This window comes from Rhineura floridana, chromosome 6, assembly GCF_030035675.1.
Source record: "Rhineura floridana isolate rRhiFlo1 chromosome 6, rRhiFlo1.hap2, whole genome shotgun sequence".
NCBI classification, from domain to species: domain Eukaryota; kingdom Metazoa; phylum Chordata; class Lepidosauria; order Squamata; family Rhineuridae; genus Rhineura; species Rhineura floridana.
The window spans coordinates 94,255,338-94,279,249 of record NC_084485.1 but is presented as its reverse complement, the minus strand read 5'-3'; the positions used below and the strand labels follow the sequence as shown (position 1 = coordinate 94,279,249).

Below are 23,912 nucleotides of genomic sequence, written 5' to 3'. Positions count from 1 at the left end.
CTTTCAGATATTTGGGGCATAAATCATGCAGGGCTTTAAACACCTTGAACTGGGCCCGGAAAGAAACGGGCAACCAATGCAGCTGTTTTAAAACAGGAGTTATATGAGATCTAAACACGACCTCAGCCGGTAATCTGGTTGCTGCATTTTGGATCAGTTGAAGTTTCTGAATCATCTTCAAGGGCAGCATTGCAATAATACAGTCTGGATGTTGCCAGAGAATGGAGTACTGTGGCCAAATCATCTCTGTCCAAAAGGGGCTGAAGCTGGCAAACCAGCTGGAGCTGGAAAATGCACTCCGAGCCACCAAGGCCACCTGAGCCTCCATTGACAAGGCTGGATCCAGGCATACCCTCAAGCTGCGAACCTGCTCCTTCCTGGGGAGTGCAACCCCATCCAGAACAGACCAGTTCCCCTTCCTGGACATGAGAACTCTGGACACAACTCCTGTCTTTTTGGGATTCAGCCTCAATTTATTGACCCACATCCAGCCCATAACTACTTTTTGGAAGCAACCCTAGAAGTATGAGTAGAACCACTGAAGCACAGTGTGCCCAACCCCCACCTCCCTGAGACGTTCCAGAAGGATCCTATGGCCAACGATAACAAAAGCCTCCAAGAGGTCAAGGAGAACAACAGGGTCACACTCCTCCTATTTCTCTCCTGACAAATGTCATCATCCAGGGCAGCCAAGGCAGTTTCCATGCCATGGCAGGCCTGAAGTCAGACTGGAATGGATCAAGTAATCAATTTCCTCTAAAAAAAAAATAAAAAAAAATAATCATGCTTGAACCTGGGCTGCCACCACCTTTTTGAGCACCTTGCCCAAGAAGGAGATATTTGCCACTGGGCAATAGTTGTTTAACACTTCTGGGTCCAACGGAGTCTTTTTCAAGAGGGGACACACCACTGCCTCCTTCAAAGCAGATGGCACCTCCTTCTCCTCCAGTGAAGCATTAATCACTCCCTGGGCCTACCTAGTTAACTCCCTATGGCTTATGAAAGCCTTTGGGGGGGGGAGAGAGAGAATGTTTATATGGAAGAGGCTGCTATTTCCCCCCAGTAACTACTAGTACTGTTGATACGGTTAGAAAAAGCTTTTTGTTAATATTTTTAATTTTCTTTTGCTCCTTATGGTTAGCTTTTTAGCTTTTTTTAAAAAGTTTGAGTATTTTTTGTTTATTGTGCTTTACTTTTCTCTTATGTCAGCTGCCTAAGAGACCTGTTATCAGACTCAATGTACTTAGCTGGAACATGTCCTTGAACTCTGATAAAGCCTCTTGCATGCTTAAATGGAAAATAAAAAAGGTGTGTGCATATATGTAGAAACTAACCTGCTATACAAAGGTAAATTTCACATTCATTGGTCTGCCCAATTTTGTCTCTGGTCCAGTCCCTGCCCCCACTGGCATGTGGCCCCCAGAAATTTGCCCAAAAAAGAATGTGGCCCTCATGCTGAAAAATGTTCCCCACTCCTGCTTTAAAGGAATCTAAAGCCTATTTGACAGGCAGAAGTTAGCAACTTGCAGGGTACAAAGAAATCTCAAAGTTTATTTTACCTTATTACTTTGATCCCAAGGCACAGACAAAGGAGCTTCCGTATGTTTGCAGGAAATGACATATTTTCTGCATAAAGGAAAATAACACATTGGTTACTCTGCTGTAATATTGTCAACAAAAGGTAATTAAAAAGACCTCGTAAAATATGCGCTTAAAAGAAAATAGCTGATACGTTCTGAACATGACCTTCCTAAGAAATTATATAAAAGAAATAATCTTATTTTTATGTTATCTTGTTTTTAGGATACCTTGTAAATTAGCCACATGAGTGGACTGGATCCACAGTGCAAGATACAGGAAGTTCAATAGAGACCTATTGGGCGAGAGGATAGCAGGGGCAGGTACAGAGGCACAACAGAGGGGGGCAGGGATAAAAAGTGTATCCCTCCCTGCTTTTTCCCTCATCATGTGAGGAGAAGAACACCTGAACAGAGCTCACAACACCAGCTTAATTAAGCCTGTAGAGCAATCCCAGTTACACAAGAGAGCAGCTTTTGTGTACATGCAGAGTATACGCCCAAAACTGGGTGGGCGGGACAACCCACCTGTCAATCATGTTACATCATAATGTTGTGTGACTGACAGGTAGGCAGCCCCACCCACCTAGCAAATTTGGCCCACAAGGCTGATCCAAATAAGGATCTGGCCTGTGGAGCCACGAAGGTTCTCCACTCCTGCTATAACTGGACTAGTGGGTAAATTCGTTTTTTATGTCACAAAATTTATATACTGCTTGATTGTAAAAAACTTCTAAGTGGCTTACAAAAGACATTAAAATGTTTTTACTTGTTTTTAATTGTTTTATTGATAATTTTTAAAACAAAACAACAGCTAACTAAAAATTAATTAAAACACAACATCTAGAAAGGCTTGCCTAACCAAAAAAATTTTCAGTAGCCACCAAAAGGAATACAGTGAAGGTGCCTGCCTGATGTCAATAGGCAGGGAATTCAAAGAGTAGGTGCTGCCACACTAAAAGAATGATTTCTTGCAAGTGAGATTGAGTATTATAAAACTCCTAATGACTGCTCCCAGTATCTTCATATAGATATTATACAGTACTTGGGATTAGATGGTACCCCGTGGCATGCCACAGCATATCTGCCAAAAACCAGTGAACTAGGGAGAGGGGAGGTCTTCCTCTTCAGAAACTTTGTTCCTTTTTCAAATTTTTCTTAAGACACTTTAAAAGGAATAAATCAAAGACTGGTAACTATTATCCAGCTGAGAACAAGTGCAAGATTATAGGTACCAGCTTTAGGGAATATTGGCTAGTTAGGACCTGGAACACCTCTTATTTCTAGCATGGGGTACAATGTGCAAAAAAGCAACTATAAAGATGGAGTTTTTGTTTTTATTAAGTGAATTCCTTTGCCTGCACTCATTTGTGGCAAAATGTACCTTGGTTCCTTTTGGGCTTTTTTTGGTGAAAGAAAGTAAGACAGGCAGACACATGGATAAAATCATGTTCAGATTCACTCCAGCATGCTGTAATCAGTTCTATTGCCTTATCTCATATATGAATCAAGAGACCCACTTACAAAGAACTACTTACGCAATTTCCTGCTACCTCCCCCAACATATACTGCAGTAGATTCCTTTTTCCTAGTACTAGGGTTAAAGTCAGAAGTATCACATAATTACTCTAAAATAGGATCTGGTATAGGAGACAGCAGCTCTCAAATTTAGACACTGCTATTAAATTTTGGACTATTTTCAGAGAGGATTTGCTGTATACAGACAATACGTAATGGGGATCAATTTAGGGGCTGGAAGCAAATGGAAATTGAGTGGTATGGTATTAGAACTCAGCCTAGTAGAGTCCATTGCTCTTATAGAGTTTCAGTACTAGCCTTGGCCTCAAGTGACAGAAAAGTTGCTTAGTGCCAACAGCAGTGCACAGTCTGTCAGTCACTGTTCTTTGCTCAACTGAATCACTCCTATACAATCTCATTATCAGTGCTTAAAGATAAGGAAATGAAGAGGAAAGATTTGACCGATAACAGTTATCTATGACCTTCAAGATGACAGACCCACGGTAAAGTGGTCCAAAGTACCAAATAATAGAGGTCTTGCCTTAGCAAACCAGATGACTTGGACATTTTAACCACAGAGAATCTTAAGAAGAAGAGATCAGACAGAACAAAGTGCACAGGTTTAGTGGAACAAGGAGATTCAGATATATGCTCACACAAACACACACTCTTGCACACAATTTCGCAAGAAAAAGAATTTCCTTGTATTCTTTTTTTCTCCATATCAGAAGACACCCATGGAGTCCCAAGGTTATAAATGGAACATCTGGTCAGATAGTAACATCTGTAATTTACTATATATTATTTAGATTGCAAGCCTTCAGTCATGGCTGTATTTTGTGTTTCATATTGAATAACACATTATGGTTTTTTAGTTTTAAAAAATAAACATTATTAATAAATTCCCTGGATTGGCAGGCTGCAAGACCAGCACTAACACAATATGAAATAAAATCACGAGCCCAATCCCTGGGGCTGATGGGAGTTGTAGTTTAAAAAAGTAACTTTTCCAAGCTCTGGATTCACGTGGTGGTGATGAAATGCCTTGTGCTACCATTTTACTACAGTAAATGTGTTATTACTAGTTAATATACATTTGCCATTTATGAAGGAGTCAGAGTCGGAATCGGAGTTGGTACATTTCTACCGACTCTGACTCCACCCAAAATTGCTCCCGACTCTGACTCCACAGCCCTGCCTAGAGCACCTGAATTCAGCATGCACCAACCTTACCCTCCAGCAGCCCTACTGAAAAAGAGGATAATGGTACCTTCAAGCTGCAATAAGTGTGCACGTACGCACACTTGATGCATACATTATAGAGCAACTGGAGGCATAGTCTAAACAGTTCAATTACCAAAAAAAAGGTCTCCCCAGTGTGCTTTGCACTCCACCACTTAAGCACCTTCACTTCCACCCAGACAATACAGCTAAGTGGCCAGGCTGATTGATATAATGTGTTTGCGTGGGCCAAGTCTTCCCTTAATGGTCCACCATCTGCAAGACCCTTAAAATAAGGTGTGGCTGGGGAGGGGGGGCAAGGGGCACATACAAACTTGTACTCGTCGGAGGGTGAAAGTTGCACAAGTGTCTTATTGAGCTTCTGCAGCTTCCAAATATATTTAATCACAGCAAAATAGTCCCTCCTATGGCTTCCAAACATATTACATATGTTTTCCCTCTCTGTATGTAACAAAAATATTTTATTTATTTATTTATTTATTATTATTTCATTTATATCCCGCCCTTCCTCCCAGCAGGAGCCCAGGGTGGCAAATATCAAATGTGAAGCAGCTCTGAAACAGAATCAGTGCTTGGTCCACTCTCTCAGCATTCTCCAAAGTTTAACCTCTGCCTTAAATCACCACACACAACATGAGGAGGCTCTCTTAGTGCCAATTTGATCATTGTCTTGATGGTGAAAATTACACATGTACATCTGAACCCCAAACAGCAGGTAACAGCCAAGGGCTAATGTGTGGGTCATCTCTATGTGCACCCTCTAGAATTAATTTTACAACAAAGATCAGATTGCAGGAGAGTTCTGTGCTGCAGTATTTTGAGAGTTCACTTGCTGGCAAGGATGCAAAGGATGCAAAGGTTGTAGGCCTCAGACTCCACACTAGTACATAGAAACACAGGAAGCTACCTCATACTGAGTCAGAGCAATGGTCTATCCAGCTCAGTATCGTTTAGATTGATTGGCAGCAGCAATCCAGGGTTTCAGACAGGAAGTCTTTCCCAGCCCTTGTTAGAGATATTAGGGATTGAACCTGGTACCTTCTGCATGCAAAGCAGATGCTCTATCACTGAGCTACAGCCTATATAAAAATGAAGTCCACATGAGTTCTTAGTTTGTTGGCTTGTGACTTTAAAAAAAAAGAATCACCCAACATTATATTTTTGTCTTCAAATTAACATTTTTGTTAATCAAAATACAATATGTCTTTGGGAAGAGTATCTCATAAGAGTGCATAGACAGGGAGCTTTGCATACTTCTAGTTCTCTGTACTAAGCAACAGTCAGAGAACAGGGGACTCCTGAGCAAGACAGACACCATGACACCCCTAAGTTGGAGCATTCTGCTCATTGTTGCATTGCTTATGATACTCTCACAGCATATATTGTTCTTCCTTCTCAAGTCTGCCTTCTCTCACTGTTCTCAAGAGAGCACATTGATCTAGCATTAATGCCCCGAGAACTGCGGCCTTAAGGATAATGCATGCGGTCTCTGTCTGTGTTCTGTAATAAATTATGAATTAGAGACAACCAAAGAACAAGGCTATAAATACACGATGAGGTTTTAATGACATAACAGAGAGGCAAACTGGAGAGGGTTCTGATGTCACTGGACAGCAGAACTAGAAGCAGAATGAGAAAACAGAGCTGAAGGAGGGCTTGTTTTATAAAGAGGACTGGCTGCAGAAGAAAGAAAAAGCAGTTTGGAGGCCAGGGGGCGAGGAGCAAGAGAACTTTTCTCTTAGCTTTGCTGATTGCTTTTTTCTTGCTTTCCCTTTCTTCCATGAAAACTTTTTTTCATTCTTACCTAGTTTTCTACCTTTAAGAACACAAGAGGCTATTTATTGCTCTTCACTCCCTGCATTTGAATCCAACATATTTTGCATCAAATGTAATAGAATATGGATTTCTTAAGGATCACAACATTCAAAAAGTTAAAAAAAAGAACAGAGCAAGTTTCTATCCCCCTTCATCGTAGAAATAGGTTTGAAAGCATGCAGGCCAGGCAGTGCCCGCAAAAAGCTCCAGTGCTAAAGAAATGGAGTTGATGTGCCTTGCATGATTTCCACCAGTTATTCCATGACTGCATTCCAGCCAGGCTGCGCTGTTCAAACTGCTGCTCTCCTATTTCACAGGGTTAGTGTCAGCCCATTTGTAATGCCAAGGTTCAACCTTAAAATGTGAAATAACAAAAGGAAACATACTTCTGAGCATGTGCAGAGTATGTGCTCCTTATTAGGGAGGAAACAGGGAAAAACCAAGCCATGCTGTTCTTGGGCATGGGACAGGATAGACATGTGGTAAGTCCAAAAGAGTACTGACCTCCTCAAAAGTAGTCATGCTCATATGGCTACACACAGGCCAAATCTGGCTTGCAGGTCTACTTCCATCTCTGCATGCGTTTCTCTCTCTTACACACAAAGACACACACACACCTCTCTCACCTGGTTTCATTACCAGGCAAGCACTTGAGAGACATCTCCCCCTCATTCCTTCTAAATCCTTCTCCTCAGAATCATCTCAACTTAGGACGGGATTCATTCACTGTGTTTCCCTACATACCAAGCATCCCCATGTTCAGCTCTTGCCTTGCTACTGTGACTGGCGTTTGCCAGCTTCAACGGGCTGAACAAAGGAGGAAGGGCTGACACTACATGCTGGGTGTCAAGGGCATTCCATACATGAATCCTGGCCACATAGTGAACAGTATCCCATGAGGACAACTGCCAAAGCATGCAGCTGCCTGACACTTCAGAAGGTGGCAATTTATTTCCCAACGTGTGGAAGTTTCAGACCTTTCATTATTAGGCTGTCCATTGATAAAGCATTGCTAAAAACAACAAGCCTTCCCATCACTCTCAGTTGCTCAGCACTCTACTGTTTTCAAGAACCCCACCCTTGGCATTCTGCTGACCCATGGAGAAGAGCAGAAACTCGGCCACCTGTGGCTCAAACCCAGGGCCCACATACATAGAACGTTCTGCTTATATATAGCTGTTTCAATCTCCTACATATGAATACAATACTTCAGCAGGAATGTACAAAAGAAAAAAATCACATATGGTCATAGTTAAAGCATTATATTCCCTACTTCACTGGGGGGGAGGGGGGAGGGTGATGCAAAGACTTTGCCAGTATAACAAATACTTTTTCACTTACCTGTCCAGTCTAATTTTTTTCCTGGCACTAGCTTCTTTGAACCGTCTTTCTCCATCCTGTTAAAGGGAAATCAGATGGATGGGCTACATTTTGAAGGCACAGAAACAACAAAATGAGGCTTTAAATTTAACAGATGGGCCAGATGTTAGGGTTCAGCTCAAAGAGTCCAGGTTCCCCTACTTATTCTGCAGCAAAAACTTTATGGACCAGAAAAGACCATCACTAACATTGGATCCCCTGACAAGTAGCATCAATACAATGAAGTAGGATGTGTGACAAAATGTTGCAGCACAGTCAGTTCATTGGGTTGTTTTAGGGTCCCATCCCCCCATCCCAGTTTATTCTAATACACATGTATACATATATATATACACATATATACACATACAGATATATATACATACACACACATATATATATACATATATATATATATATATATATATATACACACACACACTTTTCCAAACCTTGGGGTTCCCTCTCAATACTTTCCGCTTTTGTCTGGGTGGTATTATTTTGACTCAGCAATGGTACTAATGCCTGAACATCAGATATAGAAGGAATGATATATTCTCATTCTCATACTCACAGAAAGTGGTCGTTTGGTACATCAAACATTCTATATTTATTCCAGTCACCAATCCCGTTAGACGAATAGTAGCAAAGATAAGAGAAAACAGCTACAGCACACTTGTACTGGAGAGGTATGAGAAATATGCAAACAAATGGCAGCTAGGGACAGATGGACCCGTTAAAGTCCATTCCAGTTCTACAAGAAGAGGGGACCAAGACCACCCTGTCATATTTCTGTGCAAATTTTTAACGGACATCCTTTAAAAATCTGCATGGAAACCCAAAAGAAAAAAAAAGACTTAATGAAGAGGTCCAAGGTTTGCAGCACTGCCTCTCCTCCTCTAAAAGATATTTCTTCCCTTTAAACTTTTAAAAACAGGTAATGCAGTTTACAAAAGGTATACCATATTGCTTTTAAAGTACAGAACAGCATAAAGTCCTATGCTCTAGCTACTCCAGGCTGTGGATGGCTGGATTGCCAATTTTTAAAAGTTTAATGAAAAGAAATACATTTTGAAGTACAGAAGCAGTGCAGCAGCCCTTGGACCGCCTCCCAAAGGGATCATCAGGACTGCAGATTCTGAAATGGATCCATAATCCAATCCAAGTCATAATCCATCCAGACTGAATCATACGAGTCCACTATGGAATCCAAGTTTGGTGGATTCAACCCCCATTGCTACCAGTAACAGGGAGAAAAGGACCAACAACACACTCCTACCGCAAAAGAAATCCCACTGTCTAAGCAGGGCTGCTTCCGGCTGGGTGTGGCTCATGCTAATAAAGCATTGCTCTTCCACTGTAAGCTACAAGTGGAATTGCAATTGACTTTCCACACTAGCCAGGATATTGAACTCCCCATATGTTCATCCCACTAGGTTCCATCCACACTAGTGGGGGTGGCATAGGTGCTATAGTCAATTCACCTGAGCAGCCATTTGAAGTGGGAAAAACATTCTGAGCAACCTTTTAAAAAATTATTTGTTAAGTGCTTATTCAGAAGTAGGACTGGGCATTACTGCCCATGAAACAATGGTTAATGTTTGCTTTGGACTGGAAATGTAGATTGCAAATATTAGGGGAAAAGCACGTTGCTAAAATGACAGCAATCAGAAAGGATTTTGTTTTCTTTAGTACTACAGTATTATTTTATTTCACTAACATTTAATTTTTTAAAAATATATAGCTAGAAAACCATTTTACTGCTAATTAAGAGGGTTTTTTAAAAAAAATAAGAGTTATAAAATGATGCCATCTACAATAGTTATAGTGAGTATGTACTAAATTGTGATAGGTTCACCTATCTACATAAAAATTTTGCCTTTTTCTAAAAAAAGATGAAAGATGCTAAGGGCATCTACTAATCTATTGTGCTATTCTTTCCAACCTTATGTGAGCAAACAAGGTATGGTGATTCTGCACTAAACATCTAGCACGAAATCAACCTTGGTGCTATACAGGACATTTAATCCAACTAAAGAGCATTGAGCATAGAACAAGATGGTTCAATGCCCTTTTGGATTCCACGATTTCCATTATTCTACTGTACTTTGACATGAATTAAGCACGTAAAATTGCCAGGCATTTCACAAAAATTCAGTATTATTATCAACTGCATTATACAGCCACAAGAGTGGCTGTATACTATAGTCAGCATGGATTTTTCGCATTCCACAATTTTAAATTGAATATACCCCCATGCCATTTTGATGCTTCCCATAAGCTCATTTCAAAACAAAGCCTTACAAAATTTATAGTCCTGAACTCAGAAATGCTTGTTTAACAACCCTCCAAATTTTCATGGTAATGCACAAAACAGTCAGAGACAATCGAGAGTTCAAAGTGTAAAAAGAGAGGGAAAAAACCCAGACCTCTGTTGGACTTTTTTGTCAGAGTTCTCATAATTTAACAAATTAATTAAATTAATTAATTAACAACTTAATTAAAAATCAGCCATGTTCACTGAGTACCTGTAATCCTATTACTGACCTTGCCCCATACTCTGACCTTCATCTTCTGCAGTTTAAAGGTTAAAAAAAATGACTAGCTGATTTTTAATTAATTTAATAAATTTAACATTAAAGTGAATGATAAGCCCAGGCATGCTCAGTAAGAACCAACTGTCAGTGTTCTAAAAGCCAGACTCACAGCTGCTTGGCTTGCCTAATCAGGGGGCCACATCCACACCAGACCTTTCTGTCACTTTAGACAGTCATCGCTTCCCCTACAGAATCCTGGGAAGTGTAGTTTGTGAAGGGTGCTAAGAGGAGACTCCTATTCCCTGACAGAGCTCCAGTGGCCAGAGTGGTTTAACAGTCACCTGCTCCAATTGAAGCTCTGATTGAAGCTCTGTGAGGGCAACAGGGCATCTCCTAGCAACTCTCAGCACCCTTCACTAACTTAACTTCCCAGGAATCTTTGGGAGAAGCCATGACTATCTAATATGAAATAAAGGTCTGGTGTGGCTATGGCCAGGGACAGCTTTGGGTGGGAAGCTACATGTGCCTGCTATAGAATAAAAAAGTGGGGGAAACCCTGAAAAACAATGATACTGTTCACTGTGTTTTCCTTTTGGAAAGCAAAGGGGCTTCCCCTATGCTCAGTCCCCACCCACCCAATCTCCTCCCCTCCCCCCCTCTCCCCCCCGCCCCTCCCCCAGGTCAGTTACACCTATCATAAAAGCATGATTGCAAGGGAGTAAATCCCACTGAACTCAATAAGCATGCAAATGATCAATCCATTCTCAGCAAACTTGCACAGGATCCCACTCCTTATCTCCTGGATTGAAAAGCAGAGAAATTGATGAATGGGCAAAAAACCTTGCAGTTTAAGAACGTATCTATAGCCAACAGATATTTCTATCCAAGAAACAGGTATTTCTTCCAAGCTGCACAGGAAGTGGATCAGACTGTGAAAGACCAACCCAAATTGTGTTTACATTTTTACAAATTTGTAGTGCAGTTCAATATCTCAGAGAGGAGGTCAGGTCTCCTGCTCCCATGGTGCATTCACTATTGCTGCCCAATTTCCCTGCTTTTCAAGTTTGATAGAAATATCTGTTGGCTATAGGTACGTTCTTAAACCACAAGTGTTTTTTGCCTATTAGTGAATTTAAATCCCACCTTTCTCCAAGGAGCTGAAGGTGGTTCAAGGTGGCATACAAACATGGTTCGCCCCTTCCTCATTTAATCCCCACAACAACCTTGTGAAGTAGGTTAGGCTGAGAGGCAGTGACTGGCCCAGGGTCAGCCAGTGAGTGGGGATTCGAACCCTGGTTTCCCAGGTCCTAGTCAGACACTCTAACCACTGTACCACACTGGCTCTCACAACATTATTCCTGTCCACAGGCTTATAACGTCAAAGGTATAACAATACATATTGGGGAGATGCTAGGAATGTCAAAGAATAACAAGGCATATTAGGGAGGAATAAGTGTTAATCAGGATCAGATAGGATGAATAGGTATGTGTTAAAGAGGTGCTTGGATGTAAAAATAGGGGAATGAGATCCCAGGAGGAAAGGCATTTCAACGTTTTACATGTTTGAATTCTCTGGATTTGTTTTATTCACTTTTATATGCTTTTATATATTTGTTTGGTTGGTTTTAGGTTATGTTTTTGTTTTAATTTTTTAATGATTTTTTTGTTTTTTAAACTATATAGCACTTAGATCTTTGAAATATAAATGCTTTTAAATAAAATAAAAATAAATGTTGCATACAGGATTTGCCACACACCAATTTATTTTTTCTACTGCAGAAATGGTCTGCACAAGAATTCATTCCAAAAACTTATTTAAATGGTTTGCTGCTGAATGGCCCAAGTGTGCACAAAACAGATACACAAGGAATAATGACTTCTCTTGAAGAACAAGATAAAGGAGGCGGTAGGGAAGAAACTAGGTTCGTCAGATTTAAAAGACCAATTGATAGCAAAATTAATATTTCCCCACGTATGAGAGAGAGAGAGAGAGTTATTAGTTCACTAAACAACATCTGTTAATTTTTAGTTCATTGTCAATTTTAGCGACGCGTGTATACCTCTACCACATATGAAACATTGAAAGGTGACAATTGTTCAATACAGAGGTTTAACAGTTCAATTACATAAATTAGTAATGCCTCTCTCAAAAATCAATATACACTTGCTTAAGGCATGCTTCATACACATTATTTTTTGACATAATAAAGCTGCCACAATGTGGGTTTTGCCCACGGTATTTGCATGGCAAATATCATTCTGTGTGCATTTGACATGGTGAGATTTAAGATTTCTGCATTCTAGAAAGCTAGTGCTAGATCTCACCATATGGAGATCAGGATATACTGTAAGTCAACATTCACCATGTAAAATAATGGACAAAGGTTGCTTAGGTATCAGTGCTTCAGCAAGGCGAATGTGCAATATTTCTCAGTGCAATCTTATGCATGCCTACTCAAATGTTACTACCAAATAATTCAGTGGGGCTAAATCCCATAGTAGCACAAACAGAATAGCAGCATCACTTCCTTAAACAGGGAACTATATGAAATATTTGCTTCACATGTGCTTTGCTATAGAAATAAAGCTTTTCTTTCCAAAAGATGATACCATCCATATCTACAGAAAGAACAGACAGATGCAAATAAAACCAAATCACACGGAGATCAGTTTGTTCCACTAAAACTACGGGGAAGTCATTCCGGGTCAAGAAGCTCTATGCATACACGTAGAGTTTCCATGCCAAGGACATACTGTGAGATTAGAATAATTGTCTGTCATCTCAACAGTTGATCAACTTTATTCCTATGGTAGCTACTATCTTTCCTTCCGCAAGGAGAAATGCAGTTTGTTGGGGTGGGTGTGTTTTCGATCAAGACAATGACCAGGGGAGGAGAGACTTAAGCAGCCCCTTCCCATTACTCCTCCACTCAAACTTAAAGCTTCCTGATGTTGTTTTTGATTAATTTTAAAAAAAGAGCCAGGAGACAAATATATATGCAACAGCATGCCACATCTTTTTTGATCCTCTATGTACAATATATACCACCACTTGCTAAACTAGGATTATCTGTCCAGTGTGCAGTTGAGCCTTCCTTATTTCCTTTAACTCCCTTCTCAAACTTGCCTTTTGCTGCAAACCCTGTGAATCTTCCTTCTAGTTCTTAGCACTTATTGCAAGTTTAAAATGTGTGTAGTTGAAACATTATTCCCTAGTCTACCCATGTCTCCACTTTCTTCCTTCCTTTCTCTATTTCAGACTATGCGCCCCCTTATCATACCTGTTCTTTGTTAAAGCATCATATGCATAGATGGTGCTATAGAAATACTTACAACAACATCACAATTAACATACCATTGTGCATGTTAAGAGAGCCAGTGTGGTATAGTGGTTAGAGTGCTGGACTACAACCTGGCAGACCAGGCTTCGAATCCTCACACAGCTGTGAAGCTCAGGGCCAGTCACTGCCTGTCAACCTCAAAGGAAGGCAATGGTAAACTACCTCTGAATACCGCTTACCATGAAAACCCTATTCACAGGGTCGACATAAGTCGGAATCAACTTGAAGGCAGTCCATTTCCATTTTGTGCATGATAATCTTCCTTAAGAGATTTTTCTTGACTTCTACACTGACATGAATCAAACTTTGAAGGTGGCCCCAAGGAGATGGCTGATTTTGCATGGCTAACATGCTTCAGTGTAGCTTCAGTGAATTTCAATGAGAGTCAAACAACGTGATTCAGGACCACTATTCATCATATTCAAAGCCATGTAATGCCATTGCTGTTTCTTACCCCAGGTTCTGGTTTCAGTACTGGAAGCGTGCGTGGCTGACCCTCTCCATTCAAGACCACAAAGGTCATAAAGGCACTGTTTATATGTCTTCGGCTGACTTCCATTTCATGTCGATAGGCCTCTACACATACCCCAACCTCCATGCTGGAATTAAGAACAAGATTTTTTTTTTCAGCTGCCGGAAATTGAAGTACACGTAACATTGTGACAAGTAGGAATGGACTCTAATTTCTTAAAAGGGCCTTTTTGTTCACTCTACTTCCTGTGGACTTGTGGACTTATCTGAATTCATTTTAGCAGGCAGATTCCCAAGAACATATGCTGATTTTTATTTATTCACAGATGAGCCGAGCTCTGTCTTTTGACTCATTCTGATGATGTCAGTAATCAACAACTTTTAAAGGTCATTGGCAAAATCTCTTATCTGCTCCATTTTTTAAAAAAACATTTTAATATGACATCTTCCTGTTCACTGATTTTGCATTTATCCTGGTGAATCATAAAATGGTTTAGTTTAGACAACTGAAGTAATCTTTCTGAACCAAACCCATTAAGCTCTGTAAGAGGAAGATAATACCTATTCTTGAATGCATTGTTGACAATGGCCTTGAACAGGAGGCGGTCCCCAACTTGAGATGGTCCTCTGAAATGGAACATTTCTATCGTCTTCAGGGTTGGATGGGCTTGGCACAATCGGCTAGGGAAGACAGAGAGAAACCAAACTGAGTATATTCTGACAATGAAACAATCAAGCCTGGTATTCTTCTGTAAAACAGAATATCTAAATACTTCTGCCAATTAGTAACAGGTAGGCTGCAATCTCACATGAGATGTATAATCAGTTCACCATTCACAACACAGCCCATTTTACCATGAAAGTCACACCATGCATTTAAAGCACATTACTTCCCCCAAAGAAACCTGTAGTTTGTTAGGGGTGTAGGAAATTGTAACTCTGAAGGGTTAACTACAGTTCTCAGTCCTCTTTGGGGGAAGCCATGTGTTTTAAATGTATGGTGTGGATGTGACCATAGCAAGAGTCAGACCTAGGCCATTAAGCAAAGTTAGTTTCCCCTCAGGTTTTGTTGCTAGGGAAACGCTCTTTGTCAGTCTATGAATACACTGGGAGCCCCTAAAAATGAGGGAGTGTGGGAAGCTTCTGAAGCACCCATTTAACTTTCCTTTTATCTCTCCTCTTCACAATTTATGTAATCCCGAGAATTAAATGACACTGTGCCACCTACAGGAAAGCAACTAGCTTGTCTCCAGTAAAAGGGAATGACAATCTTTGGCACTGTTCAGGGACTTTGGACAAAAAACAATTCCACAATGGAGGCTGCCAGTGCTAGAACAAACTGTCCCTGGTGAAGAGAGATGCAGTGTGTCTGCCTGATTATGTGGAGAAGGCAAATACTATATACACTAGCCTCCAGAGAGAGTGAAGTATATGAAGGGAGATGCATTTCTGCAACTGCCAGGGGGAGATTTGGGGAGGGCCACAGTTCAGTAACAGAGCATGTGTTTTGCATGCAAAAGGTCCCAAGTTCAACCATTAGAATTTCCAGACAGGGCTCAGAAAGATTCCTGTCTGAGACCCTGGAGAACTACTGCCTGTCAGTAGACAACGCTGAGTTAGATGGATCAATGGTCTGACTTGATATAAGGCCACTTCTATGTTCTATACCACTTCTCCTCACAAAAAGGACAGTGCACAGAATACAACTTTGGAAGTAGAAAGGTAAACGCTCCTTGAAGGGGACCATTTTCTTTTATCCTATTCTAACAAGTCAAACTTGTTTCAACAAGGGATCTCTAGCTTGTGGGACAATGGCTACAAGAGGTCTCGCTTTGCTTTTGCAGTACAAAAAAAATATGATAGCTAGACCATTAGGATGCTTCCTCTATACCCTTTGAAGCAAAGCCCTTACCATAATTGGCTATAACATGAATTGTAGTGCTGGGGGGGGGGAGTGGCTCAACAGAAGTAATATGGAAAGGAGCCAAACTTTGCCAGCACAAGGAAATCCAAGACAATGGCCATAGCTCAGTGGAAGAGCAAATGTGTGCATCCAGAAGGTCCTAGGTTCAATCCCCTGCATCTGCATGCAAGACTGGGAGACACCTGTCTGAACTCCTGGAGAGGCACTGCCAGTCATTGTGATATAGTACTGAGCAAGATGGACCAATGATTTGACTCAGTACAAGGCAGCTTCTTATGCTCATAAAGGAAAAGGATTTGCATTCCTAAATTTTGGGACGGCTCTGTTAGGCAAGCAGGCAATTAAATAGGTGCCAAAGAGCAATGCTTTCAATACTTCTTGAAGGACAGTTCAACAATTGTGTGGTAGTAACACATCTGCTATTAGTAAATGATGGAACAGAAGTGCTCCAATGGAAAAGTAGATCTCACAGTGACAAACTCGTTTCTTTATATGTGGTTAGCCCAAACTATGTGTAAAGCAGGAATTGCAGGGTCCAATTTTAATCAATCAGGGAACATCATCATGTCTACTTTCACCCCAAAGATCAAGAAGTAGACCACCTTGCTGCTATTGTGGCCACATTTTCCATCCAGGCCATGATCTGTCCTCCAAATGTGTTCCCCTGATGGTTGGCATGTGGAGGCAAAATGAGTTCCACACTCTCCACTCTGGTCTTTTCTGCAGGTACTATCATGTTGCACTCTCTGTTCTCCAGCTCTGTTGGGAATAGATGATGCATTTTACCTGAGAGGTATCTGGAGAGGAACAATCTTCTCATGGTTGAACTGCAGACAGACAAAGCTGAGACAACCCTTGAGTCCCTTCCCCCACACCCTTTGCAATATGGAGTTTGGCATGGAGATGGGCAGGAACAGCTGCAGGCTTATCCTAGTACAGGACACACACAATGGTTCCTGTTATGTAGAGCATGCAGCCCTAGGAAGCCACAGAATAAACTGGCAGCAGGCAGATACCAGGAACTAGAATACAATGACCCATAAGCTCCATCACTTGCTCCACACCATGTTCTCTGAGTATGCTGTGCACGGTGGCAATTTCTTCCCAATTTCTTCTTCTTTGGGCAGCAAACTAGGGCTCATTGCCATCTCCATTTCTGTTTTCTTTTGGGCCTTATCCTTCACTTTTGTTCCAGTTAGTTCCATCTATAGCAGTTCAAAGTGCTTATTTCTTTGTTAGGGGCTTCATGAATTTAAAAAAGAAGAAGAAAAAAGGTACTGGCAATTAAGTAAGCTTTGCAAAAAGTTAAGTGGTTGTCAGGACCTAACACTGGCATCTGTGTTGTTCCTCTTGAAACAGCTTGGCAAGGACAGCCAATAGATTTAAAGCCACAGCTGAGCACTTTCTTTGCAGCAATTGGACCCCTTAGGAATTTAGCCACAGACTGATGGTGCATTCTTAGAAACTTCTTCCACTATTGCACCTTTGAGGCTATCTTGTATCAAAACCGCCAGCTACTCCTATCTACTAGGAAATACTGTGAGACTGCCTCCATTCTATATGTAGGAACAACAGAGACAGCAAGGCTGATTGCTTTCAAAGATTGTATCTGTAGCAGACCTCAACACATTCTCTTTTCTATGTCCAAGCTAATACTTTATGCAAGTCTCACTAGAGGAAAACCAATGCACATTAGTACATTTGTATACATCATGATTTGAAAAATACATATATCATATCTATTTGGTAGGAAGCTGCAACTGGCCATGCAAACATGTGGTCAAGGCACATGCTGCCCTGGGCTCCTACTGGGAGGGAGGGATATAAATCAAATAATAAATAAAATAATAAGTGTGCTGGCACATGATGTACACAATGCTTTCCTACAGTTTCATGCAGCAGGCGATGACTAGAGACAATGCTGTCTAGCAAAGTGTGAGGAATTGGTCCAGTGTTAACAACTGTAGCATAGTAATAGACCTATGCATTGCACCAATATTCTACACGTAGAGTGTAGGTAGTTCTACATTCTGAATGTACCTTCTACATTCTGTTGTGGGTGCCCTCAATTTAGATGGCTGTCATGCTCTCCAGATGTCCCAATACAAGGTTAGGTTCTACTCTCAGTATTCTATGGCTGCCTATTCCCTTTTCCTGCTCATGAACACACTTTGCTATTTCCAGCACCAAAGCTGGACTGATATATCAGACAACCATTCTATAAGAAGCACCAGAAAAAATCCTGTTGGTTACTCTACCAGACTGGATAGGGCTGTTGGATACAAGGTCTTTGATGGTATCAGTGTGGGCCAGTCGCATACGCCGGCGTTCAGCAGCAACGCTGTACTCAATCTTCTCCTCTTCTGTTTGAGGGACCAGGGGCTTTAACTTGATCTAAGTGCAAGGAAAGACAGTGTGAAATATACCTTTTAGCACAGAGCTTTTGCTGGTGTTAAGCATCCTGACCTGAAATTTTCCTCGTTCTGAGAAAGGAATCCAACAATGACCTTTTATTTATTGACATAACGCAATATCATGAAGTCACATTTCAATAGTAACCACCATTTGAAACAACAGTCACTCTAAAACAATTTACAGGCCAGTAACACACTAATATAATGAAATAAAACAACTTTAAAAACAAGTTTCATACCACCAGCACTATAAAATACGTGAGTTTTTAAATGCCTGTTTAAGTCTGTACTGATGGGGTCATACAGAAATCATTTTGGAGGGAGTTCCATTAGCTTTGGTCACTTGCTGAACTACAGCACATACTCATATAATTACCCAAAGCATTCCCAAACCACATTTTACCTATTTTTCCATTTTCAGATATGTTCTGTGGTCTGCATAGTTCTGGCATAACACAATAAATGTGTCATTCACTTTGATAGGATTGTGTGTGTGCAGATGTTAAGGGAGGAATGGCCTTGCAGATCACAGCAAATTGTACCTCAGAGGGCAAATATTCACTTTCAAACACTGTTACCTTTGTACAGTAGGCTGCCTTCCAGCCACTCAAAACTCAAGAGGTTTCTATACAATCTGTCAATTCAAGCAAGCAAGAGGCATTATCCAAGGACACATTTCAGCCAGGAGAGTGTGCAGCAGGTTTAGTGAGGGGTGATGGTGGTCTGAGACAGCCAAATAAAGAGGGCTGAAGAGCCTGACATTCCCCATCCCTGGTGTACACCTTGGTCCTGGGCATGCTTACTCAGAAGTCACACCATGTTCAATTCTCCCAAGTGTGCAAAGAACTGCAGCAGCCTTCATATAACTTTCAAACACTGCACAACCAGTCCAAGTTCTGCAAGCTGTATTTATGTCAGCATGTACTGATTTGTATTAAAAACCACAACACTCAATACATTCATGTATTCTAGAACTCTAGACCAGCTTATAAGTCATGCATGAATTAACATATTTTATTTTTCAACATTTCAATTTAAATCTCAGTAATGCTGCACCAAGACCATAGCATACAAAAACTGAAAGGTTAAAAAATGTTATTTCTATAAATAGATGTTAAGGGCCATGGTAAAACAGCTGGAAGAATCAACAGGAGTCTTCATACACTCTCTAAATAGTCAGGGTAGTCTCTGTAAAGAAAGTCTCAAGGGGAAAAGGGGGCTGGAGGAATGGAACAGCAATGTTATTTTTCTGACTACCAAAGTTGAAGTTACAAGTATTTAACTGTCCAGGATCTATGCCTACCTTAGCGGCTGGCTTGCCTTGTGCGACAAAAGTTGCATATGCTTTGCACACACTCCATTGCTCCCCATTGCACAGATCTTCATAGCTGACCTGTACACCAACCTAGAAACAATAATCAGTGGGGAGGAGCATGAAGATATTTTTTTTAAGCATCAGCTATTTCCATTCAGAAACAGAAAATCTCAAAGAACTGGACACATTTCCTTCCTCAAAATAACGCTTTGTGGCACCTGCATTGTATAATAGTTCTTAGTTCTGGTTTGGCAATTCATATTTCTGAATATTTAAGGGAGAACAGAGGGTGCGATTATTGCCTTCTATCTGCGGATACTCTCTTAAGCAAATGAATCACAGAGGTTTGCTCTCTAGGGCTGCAAAACAAAAACCATATTTCCCTTGGATCAGATTGTTCCCTTCTCCAACAAGTTACAAACAAAAAGAGTGGGAATCAGGGTGCCTTTGGGCTTGAACTGGCTAGACTCGTGTTCTGAGAATTACAGAAAAGCTACCACAATTAATGGGAAAAATGAATATTCCCTAGACCATGGCCATACATATTTTATGCCCTGCAAAATGTGGTCTGTAGCTTCCACGAACAACTGCTTTTAGGTTTTGCTTTTTATTGAAAAACAAAGTTTCTAGCCCCTGTCATTGTGGAGGAGAATTTGATGACCTGTAATCCATATCACATGCAGAGCAAATTACACAACAGTGACAGCTCAGAAATATTTACATGTGTCTTTTTAAAAAAGCTTCTGATTTTCCCCCAGCTGACATTGTGTTTCATGAATAATGTTTTTATTCAATACAATATTTAATATAATATTAACATACAACATGGACTGTTTCTGCTGATATGTTCCAGGATTCACATGTACAGAACTAGATGGAAAAACCATCCAGTAGATACAAGCCTTTGCTATATAAAGGTGGTTGGTTAGATAGAATTCTGGCATACAAATCTTGCCAATGAGCTTCAGGAGCTGAGCAACTCACCTTAAATGACTAGAAATATGGAAAATATATTGCAGCTGCAGTACAATCCCTATGCCTAGCAAGTGAATTTGAGCAAAGTCAGATGATCCTGACCTGCTTTCTGCACCTCACTGATATGGACAGTGTACATTTGCACAGACTGATACAACCCAAAAAGTTCACATGAACCCGCCCGACAGCTGAGATATAGTCTTTGGAGACCCTTTTCTAGAACCTCCCACCATGAAAAGCGAGCAATAACCACAGACAGAGCTGCTTCTGTGGGTGCACCCCAATTACACAACTCCCTTCCAACAGAGTTTCACCTGGCACCATATTTGTTGTCTTTTATTTAACACCTGTGAAGTCTGTTCTGTTCACTTAAACTTTTGGTGGTGGTGGTTAAATTATATTGTTTTATTATTCATTGTTGCTGATGTTGTCTCAGCCTGTGGTTTTATTAGCTGCTGCTCCAAGGCTGTATGTTCTTTTAAAAAATTTTCTCATGTGGTTAGTATTGGCTGTTAAAAGCTGCTTTTGTTTCATACATTACTGCTTTTGCAAATGTTTCTATGGTTATTGCTTACAAATCATGTTAAGTGTCCTGTATTGTTGTTGGCCAGAAATGTGGGGTATAGGTGTTTTTTAAAAAAAAAAAAAATAGAATGGGCTGCTATGTAAGCAAAATACAGGCAAGCTACCCATCCCCTGCACTGCAATGAGTTTCACCATGCACCAGTGTAAGGGTCCTTAAGCTGTCTGAAGCAGCTCATAGGATAGGGATGAAGGAAATCCAGAAACTCACCTGAAATTTAAGATTAACTTCCATAGCAAGGCAAAGACCAGCCCTTCCCTTAGCTAGGACTCAGTTCAAATGGATGGAGTGATGACATTTCTGTGACCTGTATTGCTCCTATAGGACTCCTAATCCCTTGCCCTCTCCATCTTCCTTAAAACCATCCAACTCCATCCCTTGCCAAATATATTTCATTTAAGCATTTACTTAGCAAAGCTTGTACTTTTTCATTTGCCCCCTCACCTGTCCGTATCATTGATAAGTGGTTGTAACCATTCTTTCATATTTTTATGTTATGTTAAACATTTTATCAGATACGCTGGTTGTTTCAATTCAATAAACAATATATTTTAAAAAAAATCAAACTCAGCAATGTATCTTCAAATTAGCGTAACAGAGGCCTATTTACATCATCTATTCCAAGAACAAAATTTAGGTTCATGTGAAACAATATTTGAATGTGAATGGCTGCAATCCTAACCGCATCTACTCAGAAGTAAGTTCTACACTGAATTCAATGGAGCTTACTCCCAGTTAAGTGGGGTCAAGATTGCAGTCTTAGTCATTTATTGGGGACAGGCTGTTCAAAGAATTTAACTCCTCCAAGATAGTGTGTTGAAGCATACAAACCTCCATGCTAGAGTTAAATGCTCGGTTCACTTTTGCTTTGATGTTGACAACCTGCCCAACACTAGGGACAGAAAAAAAAAGATAAAATAAGAAACATTAAAATGCAATTGGTAGAAAACATCCTGTGGTTCTGATATGCAGGAGTTCTATCTGACTGGTGGGCTCTGCTCTACAATACTGCTGTCATGGTACATTTGTCAAAATAGCTTTCTGCTCAAATCACTCCCAATGGGTGAAAACACAGTCAGATTAATTCCTGAGAACTGTAAGTTAGGTCACCCGGACAGTTCACAGAAAGGCTGGAAGGCAGCACTGGATAGACCTAGAGATTTATGGAATAAAAATGATATCCCCTCCCCACTAGGTCCCAAGTGGAAGACTTTGGAGGCCCAGACTTCGTGTAGTTTTCTGGTTCATCAGAAAAGGGCACACAGATAAGATTTGACCCTTGACTAAACACACATTTAAATCATATCTACTATAAAGGAAACGGAATGTGTAGTCCCTCAAAAAGTTATCTGCCTGGGTTCAGAAATGTTCAACTTTAATATAAGCTCTCAAGAGCAATAGCAAATCTCTCTCCCCTTTCAGCTTCCTAGTGTAGAATCCTAAGGGTGAGAAGAGAATTATCAGGTAAAAAGGTCATGCAGGATGATCAAGGCCTGCTTGAAACATTTCATTTCAACACACATCCTTTTAAGACTTTCCATAAGCTCCCATCGGATCAGCCCATTTTCAAGATGTAGGGGTTCACTACCACAAAAAAAGTGCATACCATAGCGATACTGGATAGTGAAGAATACCACCACCCTCTTGCTACATATTCATTGAATATGCATGGCATGAAACCAAGATACTGCCCCCATGTGGGGGTTATTTAGGGGATGCTTCCAGATAGATGTTTATTGTGGGATCAATGCTCCTCATGCATGCAAAACTTTTGCAAATGACATTAATTTTCCTTCACATAATTGTCCCCATTTAAACCTATTGCCAACAACCCATTTGCAGTATCTCAATGACCAATTTGCAGCAGTGAGCCCCTCAGAAGGAAGCACCCTGTGAGATTCTTTATGGTACACAACCACTTACCAACAGATAGTGCATCTGTTGATAAAACTCAAGGTGATGCTTTCAGGTAGGCCCAAAAGGTGGGGTATAAACCAAATTAATAATGTTTCAGAATCATATACCATTAGCTGGAGTTTAGCTATCACAGTATAAAAACTATATTTTAGAGAGCATGTGTTTCAACGTGCTGGTTTTTTAAAATATAAGCAGAAACAATGGGTTTTGAAACAGAACTGCCTTCATACTGGCCTTAAACCACCCAAAAGGTATACATGTGCACAAGATATCATACTATGACAATAAACACAAATACCAAGCAAAGATTCACCCGTTTATCCATTTCCGTTCTCACAAACCCTTCATTTCCAGAACTAAACTTTTAGAAATTATATGCAGACAAGTAACTATTTTGTAATGAAGACACCTGACATGCAAAAAGCACACAAACAAGATCAAGAAGCAAATAAGCATTTGTCAGACTATTTAAGACTTTGCCCCATTTCAAAGAGACATAATTTAACTCAGGGACTGAACCATTCACCCTTGTTATCCCAGTCAGTTTGCTTCAAAGCACATAAAAAACCCAGAAGATTTGGAGAGACTTGTGGATCAACTTCCTTTTCATTAGAGAGTCATCAGTAGTTTGGTGACAAATCTCAGCTGAAAACAACAGCCAAGAAACTAAACCAGAAAGGTGGCAGTAACAAAACTATTCAGGTGTTATACACAGACAATGCCAGGGGCAGCCAAGAGGTTGCTCGACTACAACCTCCATCACCCCTCACCATCAGTCAAGGGAGTTGTAGTCCAACAACACCTGGAGGGAACCACCTTGGATACCCCTGGGTGATATGGTTCAAAAAGTACATGCAGTGGTCCAGGGCTTACTAAATGCTGTGGGTACATAACTGACCTTTGTGTGAATTATAAATGATGACT

The 23,912-nt window shown here is 40.5% G+C and overlaps 1 protein-coding gene across 6 annotated transcripts in view; it reads right to left on the bottom strand.

Annotated features, from left to right (window-relative positions):
- The window catches only part of ACOT11 (acyl-CoA thioesterase 11), a 155,087-nt gene that overhangs the window by 10,129 nt on the left and 121,046 nt on the right, over positions 1 to 23,912 (bottom strand). For all 6 annotated transcript variants that reach the window (XM_061633093.1, XM_061633092.1, XM_061633095.1 and 3 more), the window contains 8 exons: positions 21,903 to 21,963; positions 19,502 to 19,603; positions 18,043 to 18,178; positions 16,387 to 16,543; positions 14,422 to 14,541; positions 13,844 to 13,988; positions 7,494 to 7,549; positions 1,560 to 1,626 (listed from right to left, as the gene is read on the bottom strand). In XM_061633093.1, coding sequence (XP_061489077.1) covers positions 1,560 to 1,626; positions 7,494 to 7,549; positions 13,844 to 13,988; positions 14,422 to 14,541; positions 16,387 to 16,543; positions 18,043 to 18,178; positions 19,502 to 19,603; positions 21,903 to 21,963 — 844 coding nt within the window. The remainder of the gene's footprint in view (positions 1 to 1,559; positions 1,627 to 7,493; positions 7,550 to 13,843; positions 13,989 to 14,421; positions 14,542 to 16,386; positions 16,544 to 18,042; positions 18,179 to 19,501; positions 19,604 to 21,902; positions 21,964 to 23,912) is intronic.